Here is a 22,036-nt window from a genome sequence, read left to right as displayed (position 1 = left end):
CGGTGCTCTTTAGCTATTTGTTCAGCGGCACCCATCTCAGAGTATTAGCACTTTGTGTTTGTAATACATAGTTGTGTAAGCGTCTTCTGTATTGAAAGCATGCAGGAAAAAATAGCAATTTTGTGTAGGAAATTTGTGCAAGAACTAGCAATATCGTGCAAGTATATTGTGTATAGAAACCAGGAAAAAAACAAGCAAGCTATATAGACTGCAATTGTGGAATAAATTGTTCTCTTTTTGCAAGTTCAGACATGTTCAAAATAGAATATATTACTGATCTTTGTAAATTCAGAGGTTTGACAAAATATAGTACTGTTTTCTGGCATCTGTTACAATTGAACATGCTGAACTTTACACTTCAAGCAAAATACCAAAAGCTATTCTCCGGAACTAGCTCTGTTACTAGAATTCAACATTAAGATCACCGGTCATTGCTCCCTGCAAAATAAAAGAACAATAACTAAACTCTGTCCAGATGCTCCAGATCCTCACTAGAAAAGATGGAAGATCATGGTTTTTAAATCTTACTGTCAATAACTGAGAGTAGCTATGAATGGTCATGTAAGATTCAGACATCCCTTCCTTGGGACAAGAAGTACTAGGACAAACATTTTCTGCGGAGTAAGGTTCAGACATCCCTTCCTTGGCTACACCATCATCAAACGCCACTTTGACAGTTTGTTGTTCCTTCTAATAACAGAAGAGTAAGATAACAGTTTTTCATTGATACAATTACGGTCTACAGAGAATGTAATATATTTTGTGATATAGTACATACCATTGAAACTTTCTCCTTTTTCTTGGTTCCCTCCTTTGTAAACTTGCGCTTCTTATCAAGCCAAGTTCTCTTGCGCTTCGAAGTTTTTGTTTCCACATCCTTTTTCTTTAAGCATGCTGTACTAACCAAATTACTTAAAGGAGTAACATTTGTGGAAACAGTGACTTGATCCACAGTTGGGGTAGTGCAGCCATTGATTTCTTCTTCAATTTTCTTGCTAAGGATGTCAAGTGTGTCATGTACTATCAAGGAGCACCCTGGATGGCTAGCAGCTCGTTGTGCCAAGCTGAGAAATTTGTGAGTCATAGATTTGTACCGAAGTGTCTCATCTAACCTTGGGTTCTCTATTATATTTCGACCTTGGTTATCTTGTACTGCTCCACTACGTGTTTCTTTTGTCCATCGCTTCAATACATATTGAGCAGGGAGAGATTTGATATTCATCAAATCAAGGACTTTTATAGCATGGCTGCACAATATTCCAATTCTGTTGAATTGACCACAGCTGCATGTACTAGTTTGTTGTAGAGGATCACCAATAACTTTGTACTCCTTCTCATATCTAAAATCTTCATGATATATTGAGACAAGATATTCACTGTTGCCTTCCAACGCCGTAGTGCATGCTGCCATGGACCTTTCATATTCACCTTGAAAAGCTTTAAATATAATAGGTGTGTATAGCTTGCTAACTTGCAGTAACATAGGTGTCCTCATTTTGATTCTAGGTAATTTTTTTCTTGATTCAAATTCAGAATTCAATTCCTTATTTCTTTTACTTTCCACCACTCTTTCAAAATGTTTAAGAAATCGAATGATGTCAAAATCAGATTTGAAATGCCTCTTCAATTCACTATTTAAACTCTCACTTAATTGTGTACTTCTCATCCCTAATGTGAACACATCTTTCATATAACATTCAGCCCAAGTTTGCTTCTTCACCTTTGTCCTCATGATGTCAAATGCATTTTTGAATGTTTCCTCATCTTCGTATTCATACATACATACACTAAAATCTGCGAGGATATTTGATTCTTCCTCGGTGCCCTCAACTACATCTTTAGAAGAAGTACTTGATTCATCTTTCTCGGGTTCAGCTAAATGTTTCACAGCATTTTGCATAATGTGAAAAGTATACAAACCATGCCATGTCTCTGAAAACACTTCGTGAACAGCTTTTCCCATCGCAGCATCCTGGTCCGTGTAAATTGTTTTAGGGTGCTTGCCATTATGTGCTTTCAGGAAGGTCTCAAATAGCCACTTGAAGGACTCAAATGTCTCATCATACAAGAGAGCAGCACCAAAAACCACAGTTTCCCTAAAATAGGTGTAACTTAGATTAAGTGAGCCACCAACTTGGAGACTAGCCAATTCATGTGCAGCTTTAGGACCAATTCCAGCATCATCAGCGGTCTCAATTTCAAAACCTTGTAACTCTGAAATTTTTCTTTGAGACACCATCAAGTGCGAGGTTTCTGGCAAATGAAGGCTGTGATTGTGCTCCAAAATCAGATCAGACACCTTATAGTTTTCCTTCTCTCGATCCATTACAAGACCCATGCGAACTTTACAATCAGTTCTAGTTTCAGCTCTTGAACACTTTGTTACATGATCCCTTTTATCCTGTTTCCTATGACCCTCACTTGCACAAACAAATCTGCAGGACCGAACCTTCCCATCTGTCTTCCTTTTGTTTGCATACCTTTTTCTAACCTCAAAACCATTTTGACCTCCATAGCTAATCCAATACATCCAGGCATCATCTATGGTACTGAACTCCATTCCAACTTGAGGTAATAAACTAGGAAGCAAACCCTTCCTGCTGCAGCAAAAAATAATTATGACATGCCTAATTGATTTGGTGGTAAAGGAACTGAAGTCTATCTAATTTTGTGGAGAACAAGAAACATCGGTCGCATTACAAACCTTTTTTCTTCCATGTCGAATATGCAGAATTGATTTCAATGTGGACAAGTTGATCTCTCCTTCAATCTTCCATGTGAAATATGCAGATTTTGTTTTGGTACAGGACAAAAGCAACCAAATTAGGACCCAACCCTTGCAATCTGGGCAAAATTGGTGAGAAGAAAAAAGAGGAGTGCACTTTGCAATCTGACACACAGAAACAAATTAGAATGAAGAGCGACACACCTGCTGCCATCGAAGGTGACTCCAGCTCCAGATGATCGCCCCCTAGGCTTTTCGTCGCGCCAAAATACGGAAAAGGCGCGTACTGCCGCAGCCTCGCGCCAAAAACACTCGCTATAGTTCCAGAAACCCCGAGCAACGTGATGCTCTTGTTGGGCCGAGGCCCATCGCAGCTGACGAAGCGTGTCATGGAAGCTTGGTTGGAGCCCGCAACTGTTGGATCCGCAACGATCGGCAGAGATTCGATGACTGCACGGCGCCGTCATTCGGTGCGACTGCAGAGGATTTCGTTCCGCCGAATAGCCGAGGGTCCTACAGTGCCGCGACTAGAGATGGGCAGATGGCGCAGTGGCACTTTTTTTTTATCCTAGCGCAGTGGCACTTGGCCCGCCCCTCCCAAACCGGCTGCTGGTGATAGACCTATTGAAAAAAGAACATTTTTAACTTCCTATAGTAGTCTAGGTCTAAAACCGGTATGAGCATGATCGGTTGGCTTCTAAAATTTATCAAACCAAAGATTTGATAAACTATGATTTTAGCTATTATTTGATTGGCTATCAAAGCTTGCCAACCTCTCACATTTGGTTTGCCAAATCCATAACAACTTTTTTACTTAACTTTGGCTTGTCAAATCTTTAGCATGACAAATTTTGGTCGCAAGCCAATCAGACTCTAAGTGTAATTTTTTTCCTCTACCTCTAAGACCGGACAAACTGCCTCCTTCAACACTCAACCATTTAAATTAGCTGAATACCCTTGTTAGAAGTGATTTTCGAAGTCGTTTCATCATTTTTTTATTAAATATCCAGTAAACAATTGATAAGGTTTTTAAACCACGAAAAAAATCTATAAGCTTACAAAAATTCTGAGAAAAATATTAAACCCAAACAGTAAAAAGCTCATGAAAATATATTTAGAAGCTTTAGATTTGACTCTAGAAAATGGGGAAAATCCAAAAAGTTCTGAAAACTCCCAAAATATCCTAATAAGTGTCGAATCACGTTTTAAAAACTTCACAATAAAAAAATGAGATACAAGCAGCATTAATTCATTTAGCATTAATGTATGTTGCATTCATGCTGGCCTCTTAGATTTTTTTTGTGATTTTTTTAATATGTTTAGACATTCTTCAGAATGTTTTGAAAAATTTCCAAGTTTTTCTAGATATAAATCTAATTTCTAGAAGCTTATAAATATATCCTCATGATTCATAATTATTTTATTTAGGTTTCTCATGTCCCAATCCATCTCTAGGATTTTTATTTTCAAAATTTCATAGTTTAGCTTTCTCATGTCCCAATTTGTCTCTAGGGTTTCGCAGAAGGAAACAAAAGACAACTGAACACACAGACGATACGGGTTCTGGCTGGCAAACTTTGGACTCATATAATCAGCAAAAATTTGAATACATTTGCATTTCCATAGACGTCAAGCAGGATATACCTCCGTTATGGTCTGTCTGTGCGTGGTTACAAACCTTTACAAGCGAGTTCAGTGTGATTGTTTCGTTAGTCAGCATCGTCGACACCAAAATCTGGTTCTGGGGGTTTCGGTAGCCTGACAATGGTAGGGACAGCCTTGCTTCTTAGCCTGTGAACCCCTCGCATGGCATTGGCCGCGAAACGAGATGCGTAGATAGTCGCCCCAAGGCTAGGGTGGCTACTACTTGGCCGGCTTGCCGCCTCTTCTTCTTTGCGCCGCTGCTCTGCCATCTTCCTCTTGTAATAGCGGCGCCATGCCACTTGGATGAAGCAGGCTGCCCAGGTCCTCCATTGCTGGGAATAGAATCGGAATGTGTGCTGTACTTGCCTGCTGTGCAGCCTCCTGAACTGACTGGCTACGAATTTCAGCTCTTCTGCACATAGGGCAAACGCCTCAACCTCGGTGAGTGCCTTGACAGTCCTGCTCGAAACTGGAAAATTGGCAGCTGACTTGGGATCCAATGCCCAAGTGAGCAACTCATCACCACAGAATGATCCTTCCTTTAGCTGGACCTTGTTAAAGAATCCACTCCGTCCACCATCAGTGGTTACACTCTCCAAACAACCATGAAGAATAAAATGCATCTCATCCACTGGATCACCTTCTCTCAAAATGAATTCATTTTCTGTGTAGAGTGCAGGTCTTAACCGCTCACATATTGCATCCAATAATCGTTCATCCATATTTTCAAACAAAGGCACCTATCAGTAGCAAAAACAAAATGAGAATATTAAATAACTGGAAATGACTGAACAAAGCAGAAAACAATAGCTTGAGCAGCCATAACAGACCCTTTTCACTAAGCCCAAACAAAGATGACGCTTGATATCCCTCCTAAGATCTTTCGGAAGAGTTTGAACCAAACTTTCTTCATCTACTCCCCTGGTTTCCAACCACCGATAACGTTCATACTTCCTCACCCGATGTCTGATTTCCGGTGGCAGTGAACGGTGATGCATCCACTGCTCAGCATCACGTTTCTTAACTCTCATCTCTTCAAGGCGTATAGCAACAGATTGTAGGTAGCTCTGTAGAAATTCAACTCTGAATCAAGCAAAGAAAGAGGAAAGGCTTATAAAAGAATAAAAGGGAAACAATATATCACTCTACCTGCATGTTACCAATGAGGAGAGCAAAAAGAATTAGTCCAAGGACACATATTGCTATAGAGAATATCACTTCTAGAGTGTATGTGCTTGTCAAAAGCCCTTGACCAAGTGTACTGTCAAATGGGAATGGAAATTAAGATAGCAGGCATAATGTGCTCTGAAGTAGAACATATAATGATGACAGCCAATCTTCTGAACCTACAACAGCTAGAATGCATATTTCAACAGCCAAGTACAGGAACCCAATTCACATAACCTAAATGTGGAGTCCTGAACCTAAGAAGGGAAGCTGCAAACCGATCAGCTTCTGATTCTATCCCGGATTGGTAAGCATTGATGATACATTCTGTTAGACATAGACAAAATGCAACCACCACTTTCCAGCTGTTACTATAGCTCGCCCGCTATTAGTCTTGAAAACATGGAACCCTGTAGAGGGTTTAGGACTAAGGATTTAGTTTTTGTGGAACCCTGCAGAGGGTTAGCCTATTAAAAGAAAGGGCAGCCTAATGCTGTAAGTTACCACATCATTGCAGTACTTTGCAGCTTTATTAATAATTTTAGCTCAAAAAACATAATGCTAAAAAAATAGAGATATATATTGGAGAGATTTTAACTACAAAAACAAATTTTACTCAAAGTTAACAATCCTAGAGCACATGCTAAATAGAACCAAATCACCTTTTCATGCACCTTGAAGATACAAAATTGATCTATATTGATTATTGAATTTATATGTGCAACTCCATCTATTACAATGCACGTGAAATACAGTGTATTATGAACACCATAACCTCCTTCATAGGGCCTTAAGATTCCCAATTACTTCCCACATATTTACTACAGTTGTATCTCAATTGACCATTGTGTACAAAAAAATAGCTGCATAGATTACTTTTTTTCTTTAGAAAAGGTGACAAATTGAATTTAATATCCTATTAAGGCCAGATGAAAAGCAAACTTGTATTTCTAGCAAACCATGCTCATTTTATGGACATTGTTCAGCTTCAGGATTATCCAAACACATTTAAATTCTGCGTCATGAAAAATATCATAAACAACAGCAATGAAGTACCTTAGATTTTGCAATCCCCACCAGAAGCAATAACATAACTTTGAGATGAAATTTCCTGGACGAAGTATTCTGGAGACCAGTGCTTGCTCATAAATGCCAAAGTTGAAATTATCTTGACTACCATTGCACATGTTGAATACTTGGGCACCATTAGTCTTAAGCCAACTATCATAGCTGCCATGATGATTATTATTGCAATACAAGTAGCTGCTATTACATCCAACGTTGGGATCACAGTACAGATGCCAGCAATCATCTTCACGTTCTATGGTTAAAAAGTACCATAAAGTACCGACATTCTGCAGCAAATAATACATATAGAAACTACAGCATAAGTCATGGGGGATATGTAAACACCAACAGAAAATTGCAAGAGGCTGTTTCAATGAACGAATGCAAACTAATGAGTTTTCTTGTGCCACAGATAACATGTATAAAAGGTGCAGCATAAGCCATGGGAAACATGGTTGCTGATAGAAACCTACGGGAAACAAACTTGATGTATAGTGCTGACAGCGAGTATTTCTTTTACATGAAAATCAATTAAACAAAGATGATGATGTTTAAAATATACACACAAGATCTCATTTACATCTAAGAACTAACATAATGGCTGAAGGATTCAAAGTTTCAAACAGTTTCGACTGGAATATGTACCACAATTTTTTAACAAAAAGTTTTAAAGTCATCAGTTATTTAGAACATAGGACAATCTCAGGTAGATATCACTGATATTGTAGTCAAAGATCGACCTCATTACTGCTGCCTGCTTCTGATGAGTAAGGAATGTGGAAAATATAATTGATAGTACATAGCTTATGGAAGCACTTACATGCCCAGCCAGCATAAACCATAGAAGATAATAAGCAGCACCAGCCCAAGCAGTTTCAATAAAAACACCAGCTGTCCTTTTCAAATCTGTGGTCACAGGGAATATTCGAAACAACCTTGGAATGTACTGAATCAAAACAACCCAAACCAGTGCAGTTTTTGTAGTCAGTACATCTGGGCCATCTGGAATGTTGAGATATCGCCAAACAACAATCTGTCAACCACCAACAGATAGTTTAAGGTAAGCTGGGAAATTATTAGAACCAAGGAAGTTTCCGAATGTGAGCAGAAAGATCATAAAGCTAGCAATTGGGATGGTGCATGCATGTAACAGTATCAAGGCTTGATCAAGTAACGCTGCACATGGACGCAAGGTAGTGAAAAAGCAATAATTTATGTTTCAGATATTGACTAAACGCATATCTATGTCTATATCTATATCTATATCTCTAATAAAGTTAATCTCCACTACAAGTCTATCTCAACATACAAGCCATCCACATGAACGATTGGATTCTAGGAATTCGGATTTTGGAGAACAAAGGAATAGTGTTGACTACAATGAAATTCTTTACTGATGTCAATGCATATTATAGCGTATTGTTGTCCTGGGCTCCTGGCTATCAGATGGAGAACAAAACTTATTTTAACAAAACTTGAACCTCGAAGCATCATCAGAAACCCTCCTAACTAAAGAGAACAGAACTTGAACCTCAAAAGCATCATCAGAAACCCTCCTAGCTAAGAAAATGCAGGTTGGAAAGTTTATAAAGCACAGCTTCTCTGCGAATGAAACTGACTTGTACTGATTCTGGACAATAGGATAGAGCTTTGGTTGCTGAACATCTGCAATTACTGCCAACATCCACTTCTAAGTACTAAGGTAACCAAACGAACTAGATATTAGAAATGCTGACACATTAAAAAATGTAAAAAAAACTAGTGCAGCAATTATTACATTATCTGACACCATGAGAAAGCAGATGTACCTGTGGAAGTGGTAGCAATGCAACAAAGTCCATTGCAAAGTAACTTTTAATGTATCGCTTTGCAATTAGCATTGGATCAATCACAAGCTCGCCAGTCCCAAACACTCGTGAAGACGGGGCAACATAAGCAGTGCGGAATTGAAGACACACACGTATAAGGTAGACAAAATCAATAACCGTCCGTACTATTGTTGATGTCACTGCCAACTTTTTATCTATACCAATGCAGTTTGAATCGTTGATGATGGGTAGAAAGAAGAATAGTGGATCCACTGCAACAGCAAAAAGACAAGACGAGAAGAAAACCCAGTTCATTTGAAAAAGAATTTTGTCCTGGGGATCAAATATAGTTCTCTTATATGATTTAAGATCTTCCGCAAAAGCTCTCTTAGGAGCACCAGAAGCAAGTGACTTCAGTCTTCCAGAGCCTTTGCGGACCCCTGACAAGAAAGACCTTAGTGCATTAAATGAACCATATCCAAACCCAGGCATGCTGGACCTCAAGGTACTCCTGCCTCCCACTTCAGAAGGTACAGACGACCTAGGACTTGACTCTTCCAGCCTACAGAAAATATGGTGATACAACTAAATTTTTTTTAAAAAAAAACCTCCAACAGTTCAACACAAAAGAACATGGAAATTCTATGCGGTGCAAGAGGTTTCAGGTCTATAAGTCATTTGACAAAAAACATTTACTACTTTATCACTCTTGAACACTCAACATGAGGCAACTCTCACAAGTCTGACAAAAATTATTAGCTTGTAAAGCAGCAAAGACCTATTTGAACAATGAAAGAGTACTAGGATAAAAAACAGATTTCTAGGGTACCACAAAACAATAATAGGAAACAATTTGAACTTGCTGAAGCTGAAGAGGGCAAATGGTAAACTATCGGAAGAACAACTTAGGAATACTGCTGCAGCCATGGATGTACAGAAATATTATCTTTCAGAAATAGGATTTCCAATATATATGGGGAAATGGGCAATACTACATGAAACATGTTATACTCCCAGCGAGAATAGGAATAGATGCAAAAACATTGTAGAAGTGTCCTTAAGACAAATAAACCAACCTAATAAACTTTTCTCTGTGCCCATCCATGTAGTGAGCTTTTTTAGTGCTGTCAAACATCCTTGGGGAAGTTGGAAATACAATAAAAAATGCTGGAAATTCAGCCAGATATGACAATGGAATAGTTAGTTGATAGAATTACCCAGAAGGGATAACAAACACAGAAGGTACATAACTACATATCAAAGGAAAGGATAAATAATAATGCTGGAAGTTACTAAAATAGTTGATATAACCTTCGGATACGAAACGCTTTGAATTTTTCCACAAGGGACGAGCCGAATTTCAGTACTGGTAGCAACGAAATTACACAAGCTTCGAGTCAATCCCCCAGGTTTATACCCAAGACCATTAGCAACTATCAAAGGGTTTCAGATACGAAACCCTTTGATAGTTTGATTATACAATTTGAACTACTAATGTGTTTTTCTAGGGCTTCGAATAGCTAATATGTCAAACAAAGACATTTTTCGCAAGTCAGAACAATGACATTTTCTTCTATTTACCTTTTCATTCAAGTAGAGCTGAAAATTCAGGAATATAAGATAAGCATCCTACAGAAACTTCCAGGATCACATAGGGGCAGAATGCGTCATAGTCTCATAGATACTCTAAAGTCTAAACAAAAACACTCCATAGATTAGTGAACATGGCAGGACAAGAAGGATGCTTTCACTTAAGAGCATTACTGCAGATATAAATATTAACAGGACACATCTGCCCCCATCTACCACAGGCCATAGAACAGAAAAATAAGAAGAAAAAAATATCAATACACTTTTTTTATAAGGCATATCGATACACTTGAAGTGCCTACATTTATCTAAAAAAGGGATCCTACTCCTAAGTCCTAACACCACCAGTAGCAATGAATTGACACCCAAAAAAAATCATGATATCTAAATCAAGCTAGAAGAAAATGTTTCTTTTTCTCATACACAAGGCTCACCAGATTGAAGAAAGCTAGAAGAAAATGAGGCAACAAATAAGTGCCTATAACTCATCCTACCAGAATTAGGGATACAGAACCTAAATCAAGCATTCAAAAACCACATTTTACAGATACTGCAGAAATTTCGAAACTAAAAGCATGATGAAATCGATGTCAAAGAAAACCAGCACAGCAGCATACCTCTGACTCAATGGAGGTGGAGAGCTGATGACAAAGGGCATTTGAAATCCTCTGCAGCTTCAAGGTTGTGCCAAACTGCTAATGAACCCAATATTCCAGGACCTATTTTCATATCAACACTTGTTACATGTTCTGAGAAGCCAACCGCATACCCCTGCACACCAGAAACACCCCGATCCTGATACAATTGACCAACAAGCACAATCATTACCCGCAAAAAACAGTAATACACTGACCAACAAGCACAATCAACACCCACAACCAAAAAGTAATACACCTCACGGATAAAGCATGGCCATACAGAAATGGCAAGTACTGTAGGTGTCATACAAGCAAGCTAGCCAGTTCAGGAAACACTGCCATTTGCATGACAGTAACGCCCTAAATATAGTGTTCTACAGCAGCCAGCAATATCAAGCAAATAGATAGTGAGGCTAATTCTGTTCAAAAAAAGCTACAGCTAAGCTCTGCACGAGCAGCGCTGGGTAATCGTCTTCACTGTTTGACTTCCACGATTAGGGGTGCCGCGGCATGAGAAAACGCAGGGCTACGCCTCCGTTTCCCCGTGCGACTAATAACAGCGGTAGCAGCCGAACTAATGGAGTCGTCATCCTCTCGCAGGCTAATCCAGATCTACTCGTCTAGGAAGAGGGCGCGAATCATAGCTTCCAGAATCAAACGGACGGTTTCCTGACGAACTCCGCGCGGTGGAAGGGATCCGGGAAGTATTTCGAGGAACCGAGAGGGTTAGACGGTTACCTGGGCGCCGTGGGGCGTCGGCGGCGTCGGCGTGCGGATTCGAGCTTGCTGGCGTGACTGCGCCGCTGGGAGTCGGAGTCGGGATCGGGGGTCCGCGAGCGAGCAAAGGTAGCGGAGCGGACGGGGAGGCGAGGCGACAGGTGAGCGACACAGTCAACGAGGCCTCTGCCCTCCTTCGGTTACTCCGACCGTTCGACGCGGGGACGGGGACGAGCACAAGAGGCGCAGCCGCAAGTTGACCGCGGCTGCCGGCTGCCGGCGCACGTCGAGGCCCATGAGGCCGCATGGGAGCTAGTGGGCCATCAGGGAGCTGTGGTCTGGACCTGGTGGTCTGCCCAGGGAATTTAATTCTTTTCCCCATTGTGCTGGGCCCAGTTTAGTTGTCGAGAATTTTGGCAAAACGATATTGTAGCATTTTCGTTGTTATTTGACAATTAGTATCTAATCATAGTCTAATTAGGCTTAAAAGATTCGTCTCGTGGATTTCGTCTAAACTGTGTAATTAGTTTTATTTATATTTATATTTAATGCTTCATGCATGCGTCAAAGATTCGATGTGACGGGGAATCTTGAAAAATTTGGCGTTTTGGAGGGGAACTAAACAGGCCCCTGGTCGGCCTTGTCGTCCCAGGCAAATTTTATTTTTCTTCTTTTTGTTGGAGAAGCATGAGAATGTTCAGTCAACGTTTCTTTTTCGTAACGATAATGATACCGTGCGGGCATCCGTTCCATCCGGACGGACCCCGCACAACTTGACTGATCGCTCTTCTTTGGGCTCGCTCGCTCATCCCCGTTTCCCACCCGCACAGACCCACACATCCCCGTTCTCCACTCGCTTGCTCCACTCGTCCGCTCTCCCCCGCGTTCCTTCCGCAACCACTCGCTGCCATGCCGCCACCGTGCACTTCCTCCTCGCCTTCTAGGCCTCGCGTCGTGCAGCTCTCACTCTCGGCCGCCTCGAGGGTTGGGTTCCTCTGCCTCTCCTCTTTCTTTCTGCCTCATATGCCCCGAGACGGACGCCACGTGCCGCGCGGCGAGACACTGCCGCCCCTCCCTCTCCCCTCCGCGACCTCCATGCGACCCCCACCGGAGACGAAGACGACGACGGCGGCTCCGACGAGGTAGGTCGAGTCTTCTCTGGATCTAAGCCCTCCTCCTCCTCCACCTCCTCCTCTGGATCCGAGCGCTCCTCCTCCTCCTCTAGATCTGAGCCTCGTACTCCTCCTCCTCCTCTCGATCTGAGGGACGCGGCGATGGCTAGGGTTCCGGCGAGCTCTAGGTCCCTATTCTCTCCTCTTGTGTTGCAATGGGTGTCTTGGGATGTTGCAATAGATGTTTTTCGAATGTTGCAATGGGATTTTTTTCGATCGTTGCAACAAATATTTTTGTGATGTTGCAGTACTACTACTTGAGATGTTGCAGTACATATTTTTCGATGTTGCAGCACATAATTTTCGGTGTTGCAGTATATATCTTTTCGATGTTGCAGTACATGTGTTTCGATGTTGCAGTACATGTTTTTCAAAGTTGCAGTACATATTTTTTTGATGTTGTAGTACATTTTTTTGTTGTTGCAATAGATTTTTTTCGATGTTGCAGTGCATGTTTTCCAATGTTGCAATACATATTTTTTCGATGTTGCAGTATTTACAACCCGATGTTGCACTACATAGTTTTTTCATATGTTTTTGCAATGTTGCAGTTGAAGTGTTACGTGCTCTTTTGGGACAGGGGCGCGGTGGGGAAACGGGGTGCGTTGGGAAACGGGGGACAGTAGCGTGTTGGGGAGCGGAGGAAGGGCGGGTTCCGTTTTCTATTTTGTTCCGCTCGGGGGACGGGAGTGGTTCCGTGCGGCGGACAAAACGGGTTTTCTTGCGACACCGGCGTTCTGTTCCGTGCAGGGGGCGAGCGTGGTTCCGTGCAGCGGGCGAGACAGGGTTTCGTGCAGGACCGGGGTTCTGTTCCGTGCGGGGGGTAGGTGTGGTTCCGTGCGGAGGGGGACACTTGGACGGACCCGAGGTGCATCTGGACGCACCCCTGAAGCCGGGCGTCCGGACACTAGGTGCGTCGTTTTCCTAACATGGTTTCCTTTTCTCGTCGGAACAAAAGGGGAAATCACAGCTACATCGATGGATCAGCCCCCCCCCCCCCTGACTCGAAGTCAATGATGCTCCGATGCTCGAGGCTCAGTAGTGTGGGTGCATGCCCGTGCAAGTGCAATCATCAGTTGTTAGAGCTAGTTTGGAGAGCTTTCCTTCCTGGTTTTTTCACTTCACTTCTTGATTCTCCAAGTGATTCTAGCTTTTAGAGCTAGTTTGTCAGAGCTTCCTTCTTGGTTTTTAGCTTAACTTCTTGATTCTCCCAGCGATTCTGGTGGAGAAATCGATGCCGTTAGGTAGTACATACTCCAGCCTCCGCTCTCCATCGCTCCTGGACATCAGTATGAACAAGTTGCAGTGTTCTGCTACATGTGATTGTGGACCTGTATGTATAATACGGAGTAGGTTTTATATAGAAAACAAGGTTGTCCCTGAAAAGAATATCATCCGCCGGCCATCGCATAATTATCTCGTGTCAACAACCCACGACGCAACGACTGTGACGTTGACCCTTCTCCTTTTTCTACTTTTGGCTCGTTAGGTCCTTCCGTCCTTGTCTACTAGCGGAGCCGAGTGGACAATAATAGCATATAGTACGCTGCCGCATCTTCCCAATCGTGTCACCACTCACCAGAGGCGACGGACATGGCGGCCAGCGGTGCGCTCCCCGTGGTGGACCTGGCGCCGTTCTTCACCGACGACGGCCACGACAGCGTCGTCTCTCGCGCCAGCGCCACCGAGGCCGAGCGCCAGGCGTGCCCGGACGCACGGCTTCTTCCGCGCCGTCAACCACGGCGTGCCGGCCCACCTCATGGCGCGCGCGCTCGAGCTGTCTGCCGCGTTCTTCGCGCTGCCGGACGAGGACAAGGCCAGGGCCCGGGCGGCCGAGGGCTCCGAAGCGCCCCTCCCCGCGGGCTACGCGCGGCAGCCGGCGCACTCGGCGGACAAGAACGAGTACGTGCTGGTGTTTGATCCCAAGCTTGGCTTCAACGTGTACCCCGGCGAGCCAGCCGGATTCAGGTCAGTCCAGAACTCGAGATCGATGGAAAATTTGCACGCCAAAATTGGAGTGCTGTTTGTTTGTTCATTCATCAGGATTTATAAAAAGAAAACTTTCACCAAATCGATCCATCCGGAGAGGCGGTGGAGGAGTGTTACGCCAAGTTCAGAGAGCTGGGGCTGCTCATCCAGGAGGTCGTGAACGAGTGCATGGGCGACCGCAGCTTCGACTTCATGGCGGCGCTGCGCTACTTCCCGGCGACGGAGGAGGAGGTCAACGGCATCAGCGCGCACGAGGACGGCAACTGCATCACCTTCGTCATCCAGGATGGCGTCGGGGGGCTCGAGGTCCTCAACGACGGCGACTGGGTCCCTGTGGAACCCGTCGACGGCAGCATCCATCGTCAACCTAGCTAGGCGACGTCATACAGGTACGTACAGAGAACACAAAGTACACAACACTTTCTTTTCTTTCTTTTTTTGTTTGCGAAAACAGAGAACACAACACTGTCTGAGAACACAGCCTTCTCATGTCAGCTTGTTTGGTTTCTTGCATGTCGATCTATATAAGTACTTCAAAGTTTATTGTTTATTTTAAGATGTTCGTAAGAGTTTTCTTGATCTATTTGGATTCATGAATTCTATATTTTTATATCAATTACCAACATGTTACATTTATATCGTTGTAACAAAAAAAAAATGTATTAAGTTGGATCAACTTGGTTTAAATTAAAATAGCCAAGCCACTTTGTAGGTGCTGAGTAACAACAAACTCAAGAGCGCGACATACCGGGTGGTGAGGAGGCCCGTGCACAGGCACTCGTTCGCCTTCTTCTTCAACATCCATGGCGACGAGTGGATCGAGCCGCTGCCGGAGTTCACGGCCAAGATCGGCGAGGCGCCGCGGTACAGGGGGTTCGTGTACAACGAGTATATGCAGCTGCGGATGAAGAACAAGACCCAGCCGCCGGCAAGGCCTGAGGACGTCGTCCACATTACCCACTACGCCATCTAGCCTGTGAATTGAAGCAGGCTTCGATGCGCAGAAATGCACACAAGCAACCTGCTCATTTGTTGATTGTGGCAAACCCTAGGCACAAAATACCGAGAACCGGGACCGAATCGAAAATACCGAAACCGAATCGAAAATACCGAAACCGAAATTTTCGATAACCTGTTCGGTTCCTAATTTCCAGGAACCGAATTTACTAGTACTTTACCTCGGGGAACCGAATAATACCGAATTACATAAAATGTGCCGAGTTTGAGTATTGTTATATTATTGATAGTACTATTTTAGTCTTTATATTATGTATTTGAGGTACTCTACTCTTATAGTCTCATGGACTTTTATATGTATGTATTTAGCATTATTATTCTCTATGAAATCATGTTCAAATTATGTCAAAATTAGCTTTTGAACCTTCTATTAAATGTCCATGCGATCAGTTAGGTTTTTTTCGGTAAATACCGAAAATACCGAACCGAAGTTCCTCGGTACCGATTTTTTGAAGGAACAGATCGATACCTATTTTCCGAGGAACCGAATTTCTTTAGGAACCGAAATACCGAAACGATCGGTTCGGTAATACCGAATGCCCAAACTTAATTGTGGCGGTACCACCTACAAATGGTAGTGTCAGCTCTTGTTAAGATTGTTGTGGTCTGGCCACTGCACCAGTGCTATCATTAAAATTGAGATTAAATAAACAAAATATCCAGCTACGGCACTGCCGTTGCCACGTCTACTCATTGTACCCCCACACACACCAAAAAAAAATGAAGGTGTCGGCTCCCAACGAGTCAATTATATAAGAAAACTTAGAAAAAATGTATTAACGTATATGATGCGTAATAAGTATTATTAGATTCATTGTAGAACATATTTTTATAATAAATATATTTGAAATATAAATGTTGGTATCATTTTTTATAAACCTATAGTTAAATCTGAGATTGTTTGACTTCTCAAGAAACAAAAATTCTATTCTTTTTAGAATGGAGGGACTGAGAAGTAAATAAAAATGTAATTGCCAAGATATTCAACATCACTAACTCAATATAAATGATAGCACCAATTATATTTACTAAGCTTGGATCACGTTTAATCTCATGATATCAATTGCAAGGGTGGATTTAGTCGGTTACACCAGTATGGCACGATATACCATCGTGGTGGAGGGGTTTGAGGATGTTGGTTGCCTCGCGAGCCCTCCACCGATGCATCGTTGAGCACCCTCAAGAAGTGCTCAACGATGAGGCACACTTTACGAGGTCACCACCTTAGTCGCTCATGGGCTCTGTGAGATTGTTGCCCCAGCCGCCTACATGCTTTGCAACAATGCCACCCTAGCCCCGTGCTCATTCTCCTCTCGCAGTCCTCACATCGGACTCTGGCGGTTGTTTGCTGATGCGCAGGCGCATTCGGGTGGAGGACTGGGGGGAGACGGACTACTAGGTGAAAGTGCAATCAAGCCCTAATTGTAGGTTTTGGTGATAATGACCACACAATTAGAGGACTAATGAGATTTATCGAGATGACAAGCATGGAATATATAATCAAGGATGTTATACGAAACGGAGGTGCCCCCAATTACAAATGTCGATGGCTTCAAACTCAAAGAAGGTTTAAATTCTTTTATATTTTGAATTTAAGTATAGGAAAAGTCGTACTATAAAGGGGGATACAATGCTTGAGCTAACATGTGCTACCAAGTGCTCTATCTTACACCTACATCCTCAGTTACTCAGCCAAGACAGCCAGCACTTTACTCTTATCATTGTTGTCTTGCCTTGTGTGGCAGTGCCGCACCTTGTGGGGGTATTAACCCCTATACCCTTACGGCTAGGCTTGGACCGGCCCAGATCAGGAGGTCTAGCCCACTAGAAGACGACGCGCGGCCTGGTTAATCTGTTCAGAATCCCGCGCAAGGAATCAAGGTAGATTTGGAGGTCAAGCAAGATCCTAGTCGGTTAGAATAAGAATCCTTATCCGGCCACCTATGGCAATTATAACTGGCTAGGATTAGTTTCTAGATCTGTAACCCTACCCCTCGGACTATATAAGGCGGGCAGGGGACCCCTCTAAAAACATCTCTCATTGACATACAACAATACAATCAGACGCAGGACGTAGGTATTACGCCTTTACGACGACCGAACCTAGATAAAATCTTGTGTCTGTCTTGCGTCACCATCTTGTTTGTAGCTTGCGCATCTGTCTGCCGATAATCTACTACCTTGGGTATACCACTAGGTAGACTGCCGACCATATTTCGTCGACAGTGGCGCGCCAGATAGGGGGTATGCGTACTGCTCTCCAGGCGAACAAGATGGTCATCATCCCCGGTTCCATGGCTATGCCAAACGGCCTCATGTTCACCATTGGCCAGATCACCTGGACCACTGGCTCCAATGACTTCATCGCCATGACCTCGGAGGAGGTGCGGGTTCAATCCATGCTGACCACTGCTTCACCTGCATCGGCTACGGCTCTGACCACGATGGATCTGGCTCCGACCATGGTGGATCTGGCTCCGACCACGCCAGCATTGTCTTCAGCCACGCCGATAACCCGTCGTCCGCTTCCTCGCTACAAAAGGAGGCAGATCGACAACACCGACTTGCTCGACTCCATTGATCGGGTCGGCACCAAACTTGTTGAAACCCTGGCTCTAGTAAGTTTGATTCAAAGTCAACCTAATGAGCAGGTAACTACAACCCATAATAGATCTACCCGACCAGCTCAGGCCAGTCGTCCTACATGACTCGGTACGGATCTCGTGGTCACATCTACTCCTAAAGGGCGCTCCGTTCGTCGCCGGCCTGCCCCTATGATGGGTCTCCGGCTCTCCGAGTATGAAGCCTCGATGGAGAACCACCAGGCCTAGCCCTACGGCCTGCGCAACTTCATCAACATGGTCCGAATTGAGGATTATCAAGAAGGATCGGTCCACATAGTTCAAGAGGGTGGCTCAAGCTCCTTGTCCGGCATCGCATCTAATGCCTCCATTCACACCGAGCTCCAGCATCATGATGATGAAGGCGTTGAATACGATCTAGATATCCTAGACCACGCCCCAGGATTCCCACGATTCCCATCCTTCCCACCAAGGCTAGAAGACTTGATCAATGTTGTCAGTAATGATGAACCACCGGCAGTCAGCGAAACTGAACAAGAAAGGCTAGCACGCGAAGCACGCTATATTGACCGGTTTAATCGCCGACAAATCAAAGCCGAGGCAGAAGAGGAGGCCCGATGCATAAGGGTCTAGCCACACGACCTTAACAATGCCTTTGACAGGGTGGGGGACAAGCAGGTCTTTAGGACTCCAAGTGCCAACATAGCTGTTGCTATGGTGACAATGCAACAACTACCCAATACCCTGAAAACATAGGCAGTTCGTGATGATATACAAGCTTACCTGATGGCTGCTATGACCTAGACTGCAGAGATTGTAAATCAAGCTCGGGCTCCATCCGTCTCAGTCGAATCAAGCTACAACCGCCAGTACTCAAGTAGCTTACAGCCACCCAACCAACGTGGCTCGCACAACAACGACCCATCAGACAACCGTCAAGGCGGAAACGGTGGCCATGATGGTGGTCGGGACCACAACCGTCGTCGGGATGACAACCACCACGACTTCCGGGACGACAACCGCCGAGACAACCATGATAATCGCCACGATAACCACGGTCGCAAGGTTAATCAGGGTGGCAACCGAGATCACTGGGATGGCAATAACGATCTCCACCATTACCTCGGAGAACGCGATCTGCACGATCGCATCAACCAAAGAGCCAACGATCGTGCATCCCATGAAAGCTATCGCCGTATGGAATATGATACTACCCATGGCCCTCTGGGTTTGAAGTAGTTTACTCCGCACCTTCACCAAGTCATATGGCCCAAGAACTTCAAGCTCGAAAAAACTTCAGAAGTACGACGGCAAGGAGAACCCCAAATTATGGGTCATGCTTTATGAAACCACGTGCAGATCAGCCATGGCTGACGAGCACATTATGTCTAACTACTTCCCAGTCGCTGTCGGCCATGCAGGTCACCAATGGTTGGTCAGCTTGCCGGCAAACTACTTTGATTCTTGGCAAGAGCTCAAGCAAGCTTTCATCGACAACTTCATTGCTACTTGCGAGCAACCCAGTAACAAATATGATCTGCAGTGGATTCGAGACTAGAAAGATGAGCCACTATGCAAGTACGTCTAGCGTTTCTCGGAGATACGCATCAAGGTCCCGTCAATCTCCAACAACGAGGCAATCGAGGCTTTCATCACTGGTCTCCACTTCCACGATGCCCTACGGGACAAGCTCCTCTGCAAGAGACCTGAATTAGTCATAGCGCTCCTGACCACTGCCAAAAAATATGCAGATGTCGATGATGCTAAAAAGATAATCATCGAAGAAGCAGCAAGGGTTCCATGCTCTGACCACCCCCCGCACCGTGACAACTACCGTGGCAACCGTGGTCGGAACAATAATTTTGATCACCGCAACCAGCGCAATGACCCCCGCGACCACCGTGACCAGCATAATCAGCAGCGTAATCACCATGACGATTATAGGGGCAAGCGTGCTGGAGAAGACAACGGCGAGGTCAACACCATTAAGAAAGGTGGCGGACATCGCAACTACGAAGAAGACTACACCAAAGCATTGAAAGGACCCTGCCAGCTCTACCCCAAGTCAAACCATACCATGGAGAATTACCACATTCTCAAGTCTATCTACACGCGTCAACAGGCTCCGGATACGTTCGACAAGCCTAACAACGTAGGGAAATAGTGCAATGAGGACAACGATGATGAAGACGTAGATCCCCGTCACAAGTACATCAAGCCAACCGATCGCATCCACACCATCATTGGAGGCAAAGTGTCCATCGAGACCAAATGAGAACGCAAGCTGCTCGCCCGTGCCTGCTTGAACGTGGCCAACACCGACAACCTCATCGCCGATCCACGGCTCCCTCCTTGGTCTCACCGCGAGATCTCCTTTAGCAGAAAGGACCAATGGGCTGCAATACCTAAGCCAGGATGTTTTCCCCTAGTCCTCGATCCTTGTATCAACAAGGTTCAGTTCGACAAAGTGCTGATTGACGGTGGCAGTTCTATCGATATACTGTTCAAGAATAGTCTGCCAGCCCTGAAGATAACCCAGGCAGATCTCAAACCATACGAGGCATAGTTCTAGGGTGTCCTCCCCGAACAGAGCTCTACACCTCTCGGGTAGATCATGCTACCTGTGCAGTTTGGTACCCCGAACCACTTTCGCACCGACTACGTCAACTTCATGGTCGCTGACTTCGATGGCACCTACCATGCTATCCTGGGTCGACCATCGCTCACCAAATTCATGGCCATACCTCACTACAGGTATTTGGTGCTCAAGATGCCTATAGAAAAAGGGGTTCTAACTCTCAGGGGCAACGCTTACGCAGCTTATACCTGCGAGGACGACAGCTTCAAAATAGCAGAGGCTCACGACCTCTCTATTCGCATGGCTGAGACCACGCTCGATGCCAAGAAGATCTCGGTTGACCACCTGGAGATCCTAGAGCTCGAGGCTCCATGTAAGAACATCAAGTCCAAAGAGCATAAGGTGATCCAGCTGGTCAACGGTGATCCTAGCAAAACGGCCCTTATTGGGGCGAACCTGGATCCTAAATAGGAAGACACGCTCGTTAGGTTCTTGAGGAGCAACGTGAGTGTGTTCGCATGGAAACCTTCTGACATGCCCGGTGTACCTCAGAACTTGATCGAGCACTCCTTAAATGTCGACGGCAAGGCCAAACCTATCAAGCAGAAGCTACGATGGTTCGCTCGCAACAAAAAGGATGCGATTAGGATAGAAGTTACATGGCTTTTGGCAGCAGGATTTATCAAAGAAGTGTATCATCCAAAGTGGTTAGCCAACCCGGTTCTTGTACACAAAAAGAATAATGAATGGAGAATGTGCGCCGATTACACTAATCTCAACAAACACTGTCCTAAAGACCCCTTCGGCTTACCTCGCATAGATGAGGTCATAGATTCAACTACCGGTTGCAAGCTGCTTTCCTTTCTCGATTGCTACTCTAGTTATCACCAGATTGCTCTCAAAAAAGACGACCAGATCAAGACATCCTTCATCACGCCTTTCGGTGCCTACTGCTACACAACCATGTTGTTCAGGCTCAAGAACATCGGGGCTACCTACCAACGCGCCATACAGGCCTGCCTCAAAGACAAGATAAAAGACGACCTTGTCGAGGCTTACGTTGATGATGTAGTTGTCAAAACCAAGGAAGCGTATACCCTTGTTGACAACCTGGAACGTACCTTTATAGCTCTTAATACATTCCAATGGAAATTAAACCCAAAGAAGTGCATCTTCAGTGTTCCTTCTGGTATACTACTTGGCAACGTCATCAGTCACGACGACATACGCCCTAACCCGGAGAAAGTCAAAGTTGTCTTAGATATGAAGCCACCTAAAAAGGTGAAGGATGTTTAAAAGCTTACCGGATGCATGGCTATCCTTAGTCGTTTCATATCAAGA

The 22,036-nt window shown here is 44.2% G+C and overlaps 2 protein-coding genes and 1 pseudogene across 9 annotated transcripts; 1 reads left to right on the top strand and 2 right to left on the bottom strand.

Moving 5' to 3' along the window:
• Positions 1 to 321: 321 nt before the first annotated feature.
• Positions 322 to 3,278, bottom strand: LOC136494418 (protein FAR1-RELATED SEQUENCE 5-like). 4 transcript variants are annotated; one of them, XM_066490587.1, is made up of 4 exons: positions 2,705 to 3,278; positions 779 to 2,597; positions 529 to 690; positions 322 to 438 (listed from the first exon to the last, which is right to left on the bottom strand). In XM_066490587.1, exons 1-4 carry the CDS (start codon positions 2,716 to 2,718, stop codon positions 403 to 405), a joined length of 2,031 nt encoding a protein of 676 aa, XP_066346684.1. In that variant the 5' UTR covers positions 2,719 to 3,278; the 3' UTR covers positions 322 to 402. The 4 variants fall into 4 exon arrangements, with proteins under 4 accessions (XP_066346684.1, XP_066346680.1, XP_066346681.1 ...); XM_066490583.1 differs by having other exon boundaries at positions 382 to 690; XM_066490584.1 differs by having other exon boundaries at positions 382 to 687.
• Positions 3,279 to 4,286: 1,008 nt separating this feature from the next.
• LOC136492589 (probable cyclic nucleotide-gated ion channel 5) lies at positions 4,287 to 11,597 on the bottom strand. Of its 5 annotated transcripts, none has more exons than XM_066488563.1 (9): positions 11,379 to 11,596; positions 10,620 to 10,797; positions 9,489 to 9,579; positions 8,413 to 8,974; positions 7,425 to 7,637; positions 6,593 to 6,891; positions 5,519 to 5,630; positions 5,200 to 5,436; positions 4,287 to 5,109 (listed from the first exon to the last, which is right to left on the bottom strand). In XM_066488563.1, exons 3-9 carry the CDS (start codon positions 9,545 to 9,547, stop codon positions 4,435 to 4,437), a joined length of 2,157 nt encoding a protein of 718 aa, XP_066344660.1. In that variant the 5' UTR covers positions 9,548 to 9,579; positions 10,620 to 10,797; positions 11,379 to 11,596; the 3' UTR covers positions 4,287 to 4,434. The 5 variants fall into 5 exon arrangements, with proteins under 5 accessions (XP_066344660.1, XP_066344664.1, XP_066344663.1 ...); XM_066488567.1 differs by having other exon boundaries at positions 8,413 to 8,684; positions 11,379 to 11,595; XM_066488566.1 differs by lacking the exon at positions 5,519 to 5,630 and having other exon boundaries at positions 5,200 to 5,452; positions 11,379 to 11,597.
• A 2,525-nt stretch (positions 11,598 to 14,122) lies between these two features.
• On the top strand, positions 14,123 to 15,839 carry LOC136494671 (gibberellin 20 oxidase 2-like; annotated as a pseudogene).
• The last annotated feature ends 6,197 nt before the right edge of the window (positions 15,840 to 22,036 follow it).

The sequence above is a fragment of the Miscanthus floridulus genome, chromosome 11 (assembly GCF_019320115.1).
Source record: "Miscanthus floridulus cultivar M001 chromosome 11, ASM1932011v1, whole genome shotgun sequence".
NCBI classification, from domain to species: domain Eukaryota; kingdom Viridiplantae; phylum Streptophyta; class Magnoliopsida; order Poales; family Poaceae; genus Miscanthus; species Miscanthus floridulus.
This window is presented reverse-complemented; position numbering and strand designations above follow the sequence as displayed.

What these genes read in the sequence shown, in the direction of transcription:
- LOC136492589 (XM_066488563.1), bottom strand. Translation starts at nt 9,547, where the DNA reads ATGTTTGACAGCACTAAAAAAGCTCACTACATGGATGGGCACAGAGAA. An exon ending in GGTTTATGCTGGCTGGGCAT is followed by an intron (nt 6,892 to 7,424) that starts GTAAGTGCTTCC and finishes TATTTGCTGCAG; the next exon opens with AATGTCGGTACTTTATGGTA. An exon ending in GTTTGGGCTTAGTGAAAAGG is followed by an intron (nt 5,110 to 5,199) that starts GTCTGTTATGGC and finishes TGCTACTGATAG; the next exon opens with GTGCCTTTGTTTGAAAATAT.
- LOC136494418 (XM_066490583.1), bottom strand. An exon ending in AAAAGGAGAAAGTTTCAATG is followed by an intron (nt 691 to 778) that starts GTATGTACTATA and finishes TTCTGTTATTAG; the next exon opens with AAGGAACAACAAACTGTCAA.